At 37.5% G+C, this 11,061-nt stretch overlaps 1 protein-coding gene across 2 annotated transcripts in view; it reads right to left on the bottom strand.

Moving 5' to 3' along the window:
* Positions 1–2,410: 2,410 nt before the first annotated feature.
* Positions 2,411–11,061, bottom strand: part of LOC107662933 (LIM and cysteine-rich domains protein 1-like) — a 360,255-nt gene continuing 351,604 nt past the window's right edge. For both annotated transcript variants that reach the window (XM_016453073.1, XM_016453074.1), the window contains 3 exons: positions 6,706–6,779; positions 3,321–3,576; positions 2,411–2,672 (listed from right to left, as the gene is read on the bottom strand). In XM_016453073.1, the coding sequence (XP_016308559.1) occupies positions 2,637–2,672; positions 3,321–3,576; positions 6,706–6,779 (366 nt within the window). In that variant the 3' untranslated portion in view covers positions 2,411–2,636. The remainder of the gene's footprint in view (positions 2,673–3,320; positions 3,577–6,705; positions 6,780–11,061) is intronic.

Below are 11,061 nucleotides of genomic sequence, written 5' to 3'. Positions count from 1 at the left end.
TTAACAAAAGATCAGGGGCTTCAGCCAGCGTCTAGCTGTGTTGCTACAATAAGGCCTTCAATTTACTAAATGGGACCCTGCTTTGTGAAAGAAAAAAAATCCCTTGCAATTAGTCACATTTCAAATAACTCGCTTTAAATTTTCCCGAAAAATACATTCTTCCACTTTCAAAACTCTATGTGAAGGACAAAAACAGCACAAATGTTTCACTCATTCAACTCAAACAGCAGAAATGTAAATGTTCCTCCAACAACTAGCTAAGAACAAAGCTTTCCAAAACCTTTTAATTTAAAAACCGCAGTATACAGAGAAAGCTGAGAGAAAAACAAAAGATGAAAGGGTTTTAGGCACACAGGCGGCATGATTCCTGGCAGCCGACTCTGGGCAAAGTATAGGGCTTGTTTCTAGAGCCCTGTCCTACTGCACATGTGTGCAGACCCTCCCTGCTGAAAATAGATGACTAAATGAGAGCTTTGTTTCACAAAGCAGACCCTTTGAGCTGCTTTACTCTGGTGGTGGTAGCAGCAGCCAGCGCATTCTGCTATCAAAATAAACTGTACAAATCCCCAACCTAGCCTGGCATCCTTCATCCACCCTCCTACCTTGCCATACAATGATCCCCTCAAATTCATGTGAGATCAGTCAGACAAATTTATTTGTGGCTTTTTCCATTGTCAAATGTAAGGTATGTGTCCAACAACACGATTAAGCAAGGCTGCTCCATACTTTTAGCTAATAGAGAGGGCTATTTTTAACTTGAGTTGCAAGTGTTTCACCAAACACCAGCCAAACGCCTGTAAGACCTGTAAAACATAGCAGACTGACATTTGACAAGAAATGCCAGAAACCTAAGACATAATTATACGTGTACTATAATACTGTTGAAATCTTGATTCTAACTGGTTCGCTGATTTTCAAACTTGTTGATGATTGTCGTTTAACTGCACTGCTGTGAAGTAGTCCCAGGTCTTTATGCATTACAGTTTCATGTCACTTATTTAAAATTAATACAGTTAACCACAACAAAAGAACCAAAAAAAAAAGACAAATTTTATGTGCACATGACAAGGTAAAAAATAGTGGTTTGGAAAGTGAATAATTCGGTAACACTTTAGAATAGGGAACACATATTTACTAAGAGTTTTCCCTGAACAAACTCCTAATTTGCTGTTTATTCATACATAGTAAGGTAGCTGTTAAGTTTAGATATGGGGTTTATGGAATAAGGGATCTGAAATATGGTTATGCAGAATAAGGCATTAATATGTGCTTTATAAGTACTAATAAACAGACACTATATAGTAATATGCATGCTAATAAGCAACTAATTATTAGCGAGAACTGGTCCTTAAAATAAAGTGTTACCAATAATTCATAGGTAAAACCTAAAAGACGCTGTCCAAACTGTGAATTGTAAGCACATAGGATTGGGCCATACTGTGGCTAGTGATCACTGAAACAGAAAAGCGCCAGTTTGCAAATCCTTCCAGCTCAGGAAGGACTAAAAAGTTGGAAGCAAACATGTCTCTTAAAAATTTTCTTAAACTCTCCACAATCTGAAGCTCTAAAGTACTGAACAAATCAAGAAAGCTCTGCAAAAATTAAAGTTCAAGCAAACTTTCTCTTCAAGGCTCTCACATCTGCAAGTTTTAGTTTGTCAGGATCTTCTGCATCAGCTTCAGAGCCTTCACCTCCAAGGTAAATTAATCTGCATGTTCCAGACTCTTAAGACCTTCTTGGTGCTCCAGGAGTTTGTACACAAGCTTTCTTTGTGTTCAAGACTGTTTAAATGTACTATAACTCCTTGCAACCAGTGGAGGACATCACTTGAACAAGCGGACCATAAGCATCACTTTACCAAACCTTTCTCCAGGGTCCTTGGCATTATTAGTGTATTGTCAATATGATTTTCTAATTTGCATTAGATGTTGTATAGCTGACGTCCTTTAATAACAAATGATCATTCAGTTTGTTGAATTCAGAATAAAATATAGAGAAACAACTGTACATCTTTCATTAGATGATGTAACTCTAGAAAAACTAACTCTGGCTGGTGCCCAGGAATAAAAGAAGGAAGCAGTCAACTAAAACTCTCATACCTTAAGTGACGTGTGACCAAACCTCACAATACTCGTTTTGGTGCCATCTGTGAGAACCAGTGCATTCTGGTGCCCTGCTGTGAAAACCTGCTACGAATGCAGCTGGGTTCTATTTTGGTCCACTTAAAAAGACTGTTGCATGTTTGTTTAATTTCAAATATATATTTTCAAAAACAATAACAACACTGATAATCCAAATGTTGAAGGTCAAACAACTAGAAATAACCAACAAGGGGTTACATGTATAATTACATGTATTATGTTTTAAGCATGTAATTTATACATGTAACCCCTTGTTGGTTATGGTTGTTATTGTGGCTTTGAATGTTGGTTTTTATCTTTATGTGGATTTTTATTATGCAATGTAATGTTGATCAGTGTATGTGTATGTGGGCTCCAGGGTCCGAGACAAATTTCCCCATTGGGGACAATAAAGTGTATTGAATTTAATTGAAATTGAATTGAAAAATAGCTCCAGTTGCAACAACTGACAACAAATACCATATGAAACATATGTAGTCTCGTGTAGCCAGACCTTCAGACAGCTTTCATTGGCCAAGGACTGCCTTCTGACTGACATGTAAAGCAACCAATCACAATTAGTGTTGTTCAGCATCATGTTTAGGGGCATGAAAATGTATCATGTTTCATGTGTTGCCTCCAGAATCCTTATTTGTATGTTTATGTATGTATTTTTATTTTTTTTTTTTTTTACAGAGAATGACACCAAGGAAGGCCTCAGACACTACAGCAGACAGATGTTTTTTTCACCATGTTGGTCAGGGCTTCTGTATTTTATATATGCAAATTGGGGGAAAAGGCTGGTAGAAATTTTTGTATCTGATAAAACTGAACTTTCACTAGCTAATCACTACCATTAATTTTTTCCAACTAAACCACATCAGTAGCTCTGCTTGACTCATCAGCACTGAACTACACTGTAAAAAATCTAAGGTTGAGAAAGCTTAAAAGTTTAAGGCAACCAGCTTAAGGAGTTTTCTCAACTTCTTGTTTTCATTTTATACAACAAAAGTTGAGAACTCAAAAATCTTCTGAAGCTGGTTGCCTTAAACTTTTAAGTTTTCTGAACTTTTGATTTTTTACAGTGCACTTTCACTTCACACTACAATAATAAACTACTAAGTGTAAATTTGTCAGAGTATATTGGAGTTTTCACAGGTATTCAGCATGACTTGTGTTAGCTCTCCTGGGCTCTCTTACCAGTTTCTGGGTGAGGCCTGGTGGGGCCCAGTCATAGGTGACGGTGTTGAACGTTGGGTCTTTACGTGAGACCACTGGGTTGGTGACGATCATGCGGTTGCGTTTATAGACCCTCGTGCCGTCTCCTCCCTTAACCTTAGTTGTGAGATGGGCATAACAGGACTCTGCCAGCAGTCTCCCCACCTTGCGGTCATCCTCAGTGTCGGAGCTGGACACATGCTCCTCCTGACTGCAGCGGCACTGTATGCAAGCTTTCCTGCAGAAATCACAGCTATAGTTTATTAGGCATTGTACCAGCCTCATCTCCGCTGCAGAGGCTGATGGGACAGTGCCCCACCAAATAATCGTCTACTTGAAAACACAGACCTCTATATAAACTGAATCAATCCTACAGTTGTCATGCAAATGTGTTCAGCCTTCTGCAACAAATATTTTTTTGAGTTTTAAACTACTGAAATAAGCCTGGCCTGCTTGTTTTTACATTACCTTATGTCAACCTTTCCCAAACTATTTTGCATATAGCTCAAAATTACATTTACATTTAGTCATTTAGCAGACACTTTTATCCAAAGCGACAAATGAGGACAATGGAAGCAATCAACAAAAGAGCGATATGCAAGTGCTATGACAAGTCTCAGTTAGCCTAATGCTATTATTGAAATCCCATTATCCCATTATATCTACTTATTTTTCCTCACTTAAATGCATTATTTAAGTGAGCATTAATTATTTAATGCATTATTATAATTAGTATTCTAATTATTTAATGCATTATTACTTAAATGCATTATTCATTATATAAATGAAATGCATTAATATTTTCTTTATTCTCTAAAATCCCCTAAATATATATATCCCCTTTATTTCTATCTTTGGCCTTTGCGATGGCTATAGTTACCGGTGACATTTCTTCAGCAACAGGGATTTGCTGCTTTTGACAGCTAAGTAGCGCTATTACAAGTTATGAGTCAAACGTATTAAAGTGCATTATCCTAATACATGAATTTATATGCTTTATTTCAATATCGTGACCACAATATTTAATAATAGTTACAAATACAAAGGTTTGAAATGTCTATTTAATAATATAATAAAATGTTTTAATAGGTCATGCAGGAACTTTGATATTTGTTATCTGTCCTTTTTGTTGACATGTCTATTCCCGTATACGGAGCCCCTAAAGGGACACGGTGGTGGAAAAAATACGGGTTGGGGAGAAAATTATTTTTCAAATCTTTTGCATTCTCTCGCAAAATGTTAATATTAATATTAATAGTGTTATTGGTATTAATAGTAATTATTAATAAGGCTACTGAATTTGGTCCTCCAATGTCACTGTTTTAGTAGCCTACATTAAGCAACCAGCGTTTGAGAATGTAAACCGTGCCTTAAGCACTGACTGTATTTCTTTATACCTGAGTCCAAGTTCAAAATGAAACTATGAAGCGCTCCATTGTGAAGGTAAATAGCTGTATGAACCACACTGCAAGCTGTAAAGTTAACAGGAAGTATTTGTCTGAACTCAACTGGTTTTGCGAGAGAACGCAAAAGATTTGAAAAGTATTTTTTCCACCACCATGTCCCTTTAGGGGCTCTGTACTACAGAGACCTGTATGTGACATGCAGAAAGAAAATACGGTGTACATGAATTAAGACATCAATCGCTGGTTTTGCGAGAGAACGCAAAAGATTTGAAAAGTATTTTTTCCACCACCATGTCCCTTTAGGGGCTCTGTACTACAGAGACCTGTATGTGACATGCAGAAAGAAAATACTGTGTACATGAATTAAGACATCAATCGCTTATTATTAATTTCCTTCTTAAACGTGTGTTGTAATCATTTTTTCAGATGATTCACCTAAAAAGATAAAAGGTGACCACAATTTAACTAAAACATTGGAATTAAAACGGATGAATTAATAAAACCTTCTCGTGTTTCAACTAAAATTAAAGGACAAACTGATAAAACATGTTTGTAAGTTATCTTTTTTTTTTCCACATATCATGTGAGTGTCTATAAATTACACATTTTCAAGGTCTACTTAAAATCTGGGGACAGTTTTACTTCTTAATTATTGCAGGCTTGCATATAGATTTCTGTGTGTATTCCTGTATTTGATGAATACTCAAATACATGTTCAGTATTATTAGTAGCAGTAGTTGTAGTATTGCAAGTGAGCTAAATTAACAGTGCTACTACAAAGATCTGCCACTGTGCCGTGTCTTAATTTTTATGCACCAATTTCACAGTACTGGGAATGATTTTTTGGCATTTTGATTACCATTTGTTTTTTTTTAAACCGAAACCAATAGACAGGCAGAGGACTGAGGTAGACTATAGGCTCACACAGACTATAGGCTATTATGATTAAATGTGGGTTTTAATTGTGATAAACCGTTAATTAAGTGAAATATATTTTGTGTAGGCCTATTTTTATTCTGTCTGTTTTTCTCCATTCACAGCAGCGCTGCAGGTGATGATGTGCAAATCCTTATGTTCTATTGTTGTTTACGTTGCTATTTTCTCGTAAAAATAAGCCCAAACAAACAGTGACATCTCTGACACAATGAATCCCGTCTCTGACACTTCCAATTGGAGCACACTGCACAGCAAAACTGAGAGATGGATGAAATCAGACTTAGATTATAATGATTTATTGAAGATTTTTTGTCCGATGAAGTCTCAATTTTTGTCAGTAATTTAAAAATGTATAAACATTAAAAATGTATGATTGATTTGTGTAAGTGGCAAATACACATTCTCCACTTTTAATTATATTTTTATCCTTTATGTGCTGCTCTGTCTTGGAATTGGAAGCATCAAATAATAGTAATTATATTATATTAAGGTTTTGATTTAATTTGAAAGCTTTATAAAGCTAAAGCGACTATTTCTATTTTATTTAGATATTTCAGTAGTCCTCTCAAGCTTCCATTCCATTTCCTGTTGCTGTGTAAATGTGTTTTCATTACTCATAATTCCTTGTAATATTAGTCAGGTTTAAATGCACACTGACTCACAATGACACACTGGTGTTTGTACAGCAGAGTAATTACACACATAAACAGTGTCTTCTACTTCACAGTCATCATGTTAATGGTAAACATTCCTGCTTTTACAGGCCCCAGAAACTGGGGCTTAACTGCAGGGCCGTCATTATGCAGTAAAATAGATTTGTTTTCAAAAATTGCAGTAATTAATAAGGCAAACAGCCTGTGGTGCCTGTGGTATGAAAACATGGAGCCCATGGAGATTCACACAGAGTCGTTCCCAACACACACATACAGTAAATCCAGCCTTCCACATACACATTCAGAGAAAGGAAACAGGCGTGGAAGCCTTTTCCTCCCTTTTTTATGTCTGTAGTCAAGAAAATAAATTACCTCCAGGAATGTGGCTGGAATCCAGAGCAGATCACTTTACATGTCAGACACGCTGCACCCTTTTCTGCCAACATCTGGAAAAAAGAGAGGTAAGAGGAGCAGAGCAAATTACTTTACTCACTGCAGGGACTTTGTATGAAACACAAGATTCATTCAAATTCAGAAACTGAACTCAATGATTCCGAGTTCATTAGGAATCATTTGTATCCCACAAGTTAAAAAATTAAAAGGTATGTATTTAATTAAGCTAATGCTTGTCAACTGTATTAAACAACTTTTGCAGTTTCTCTACACAACACTGAAAACGTACTGATACAACATTAAGTAAAGACTATCACTTCATTTATTCAGCAAACTAGGTAGCCATCTAACAAATAAAACAAGACAATAATCAGATTAAATAATCAAATATTCAGTGATAAACCATGATATACAAAACTGTCTGATGGTGAAGAGTATGAATAATTTGGACACCCTTCATGAATCATATAAATCCTTTCAAGAATATGTCAAGAACCAATTCTGGTAGCCTAACACTTTATTTTACGGTGTCATTGTTACACATGTTACATGCACTTACTATTATAATAACAATAAATTACATGCAAGTAACCATAACCACTGATCATTATAGACTGTGAATTGAAGTTATCTCCGTGTTTCCTCGTTCCTCGCTCCTTGCCCCCCCGAGAAGTGTGACAGAAGGACCGACCTAAACAGTTACCTCCGTTTGTACCCTCCGCTTTGTTTCGTTTTTCTCCCAGTGTTTTTCTTTCCGTTGTGTCCCCATGGATCCCTTCACTCGCCCTGAATTCCTCCTCCTCCTGCTGGAGCAGGGAGACAAAGCTCTCGAGGACCATACCAAACTGTTCCTGTTGGTCGCTAACATCACCAGCTACCCGGACAACGCGCTCTGCTCTTTCTAAGCCTGAACGCAGAGTGCAGAGCGCTGTCGTCCGAAGATGGTCCTCAGGAGGAATTCGCCGCCTTCGTGGAGTGGACTCTGGCGAGAAACGGGTCGCCACTCACCATCTGCCCCGTGGAGGATCTAGCCGGATCCACTCCGGACCCAGAGCCCAGCCCACCATCTCCTCGCGGTACGGAGCATCAGCCTAAGCCCACCGATGATGGAGAGCCATTTCCCGCCTTGATCCCAGCCAGAGTGAACCCAAATTCTTACTAAATACTACAAAAAAAATGCTTTGTGCTGATTTAATAAAGCATTGCAGCTATTACACCATTTGTACTGTAATACAGTAAAATGGCATCTTTATAGAGATGGCATGAATGAGAGGGTGAGGGGTTGTTTTTCCCTTCTCCCAGCTGTGTGTGCAGATGAGTATCAGTGAGAAATCAGCACACTGATCAGATGCATCCACTTTAAATCACTCATCAATAACATGAAACACAATCCATAATAACAAGCTGTCGACCACACTGTCTCACTCGATACAGATGGCTTAGCTTTCATCACAGAGCTTAATGTGATAAAAATAACAGCAGACAAAGACAAACAGACCACAACACACTGTGCATCCATGGTGTTCAATCCCTTTAAATCCTTCTGTGAGGCAGATACATCTGAAGACGTGTCACCACCACTCAAAACCTCACAAAAGGTAAACATTTCTGAATAGATATACTGATCAGTACAAGAGCTCACAGAACAGGTCAAGCAGTCAATCTTGAGTGAATACAATATCAGTGTTCTTCAAATCCAGCACTGTACTGAAGATTTTAGCTCCAACCCTGATCAAACTCATTTGCCCATCATTTTTTGCATAATCCTGAAGACCCTGATTAGCTTGTTCAGGGATGTTTGGTAAGGTTGCATGACAGTGGCCCTCCAGGATTGGATTTGAAGGACCCTGCCCTAAATGATCAGTCTTTGAAATTGCAAGGATTGGTGGTTGGTCTCTTACAGATGTACATAGGAAATGTGTAGTTTAATTAGTAGTTTTGGTGTTAGATCATTTTGAAAAGTAATATTAGCCATGTATCTGTCAAATCTGTCATCGTTTAGTAAACTGCCATCAAAAGAAGGATGACCAAATTGTGCTTTTCATTCATTCATAAAAAATAAAAAAAAAGACACTGGACTATCACGGTTCATGATACCAAAGTATCAACTAATGTTAACAAGACTTGTTGTAAAGTGTTATTTACAATATGTGACCCTGGAGCACAAAACCAGTCATAAGTAGCACATGTATATTTGTAGCAATAACCAACAATACATTGTATGGGTCAAAATTATCCATTTTATTTTTCTTTTATGCCAAAAATCATTATGATATAAAGATCATGCTCCATGAAGATATTTTGTAAATTTCCTGCCATAAATATATCAAAACTTAATTTTTGATTAGTAGTATGCATTGCTAAAGACTTCATTTGGACAACTTTAAAGGTGATTTTCTCAATATTTTGATTTTTTTGCACCCTCAGATTCCAGATTTTCAAATAGTTGTATCTCGGCCAAATATTATCCTATCCTAACAAACCATACATCAATGGAAAGCTTATTTATTCAGCTTTCAAATCTCAATTTTGAAAAATTGACCCTAATGTGATCCAGGGTCACACACACACACACACACATATATACAGTATATACTGTATGTATCTTTGCTCACAGCTGATTGGTCCAATTTTGGTTTGCGATCTAAAGCTGCGTCCAAAAGCTGAAAAATGCTGCCTTTAGGATGCATTCCAAGATAAGGCATCAAGGCACGTCCGAATCCAATGTCTTTTCCTGTCTACCGAGATGCCTTTATCTGATCGATTTTTGAAGGCAGCTGTATCCCACAATCCTGTGCATTGTGACAGTTGAGCTAAAAAATAAAGATGGCATCTAAAAGATGCATTGGGTGGTCAGTTTGTGTGTAAATGTAGTTTCTTTTTCCACCTTTGATGTCATTTCTAGCTAGAATATTCACTTAATTACAATTATTTAGCAGACGCTTTTATCCAAAGTTTTATCTAGTTGTCGATCATTAAACCGTTATGCTGCCTCAGAAGTCCGTCTGAAATCAGTTTGGTGAGGTGCCTTCATGCACAAACGCTGCCTTCAAAGTCATCACCTGATAAGGGAGCGAGTCAGCAGCCTAAAGCTTTCGGACGCAGCTAAATCCTGCTCTGGAGCAGGTTATCCGTGTAGCGTAAGTTAACATGTCGATGAACAAAGCTAAAACCAATCCACTTTCTTGAGCACAAAAAACAGAGTTTCCTCAAAGTAATCTCAAACTACACAGGTAGCAACTGAAACCAACTTTATGCAACATGCCTCTGGTTATTAAGTCTGGCTCTGCTTTCTTGCAAATAGGCCAGCAACAGCTGCACAAGTTTTTTCAACATCATCTAATAACCATACTGAAACAAGAAGGACATTAAAAGTATGAGGGATAAAACCAGAATAAAGCTCTCTGTGTTAAAGTCTCAAATATCAGTAAACACATAACATGGGGGAAGTTGTGGCCTAATGGTTAGAGAGTCGGACTCGCAACCCAAAGGTTGTGGGTTCGAGTGTCGTACCGGCAGGGATTGTAGCTGCGGGGAGTGAATGTACAGCGCTCTCTCCCACCTTCAATACCACAACTGAGGTGCCCTTGAGCAAGGCACCGAACCCCCAACTGCTCCCCCGGCGCCGCAGCATAAATGGCTGCCCACTGTGTTCACGGTCTGTGTGTGTGCACTTAGGATGTGTTAAATGCGGAGCACTAATTCCTAGTATGGGTCACCATACTTGGCCACATGTCATGTCACTTTAACTTTCACATGAAGTTTAGGTTGTACAAGAACAATTCACAGTGCAATAATCTCAGGAAAAGTGCAGAAACATTATTTATCTACTCAGAAACTGATCTCGATAGCCAGAAACGTGTTTGAATGAAGCCTTGTTCAAATCTGATTTTTGTGCATATCTGATTAGAATCCAATCATACCAAAGTTAGTCCAAAAACAGCTTTTACTCAAACCAAGCTACCAAAACAACTCATTTTGCACATCCTCCTCCTCTTTGTTATGTAATAGTAGGGGCTTCACAGTATGGACCAAAAATCATATCCGAGTCACTTTGTTATATACTCAATCGGAGGTCCCGAGCAAAACATTTACAGGAATCAAGCATTCCTGTGGTTTTTGTTGCATTCTTATTGAATTTTGTTGGTTTAAATTAGAATATGGGCAACAAAATTATTTGTCTTTGTTCAGGTTTGACTGTAATCATAATGCAAAATCATTTCAAATCAACATTAAAAAATAAATAAATAAAAAAAATCTACATTTTGGCAAAACTGGTCTTTGATCATCTCTCTCTCTCTCTCTCTCTCTCTCTATATATATATATATATAAGG

Source organism: Sinocyclocheilus anshuiensis, unplaced genomic scaffold (assembly GCF_001515605.1).
Source record: "Sinocyclocheilus anshuiensis isolate Anshui unplaced genomic scaffold, SAMN03320099.WGS_v1.1 scaffold1571, whole genome shotgun sequence".
Lineage (NCBI taxonomy): Eukaryota > Metazoa > Chordata > Actinopteri > Cypriniformes > Cyprinidae > Sinocyclocheilus > Sinocyclocheilus anshuiensis.
Note: the sequence above shows the minus strand (reverse complement) of the source record. Positions and strands in the feature narration are given on the sequence as shown.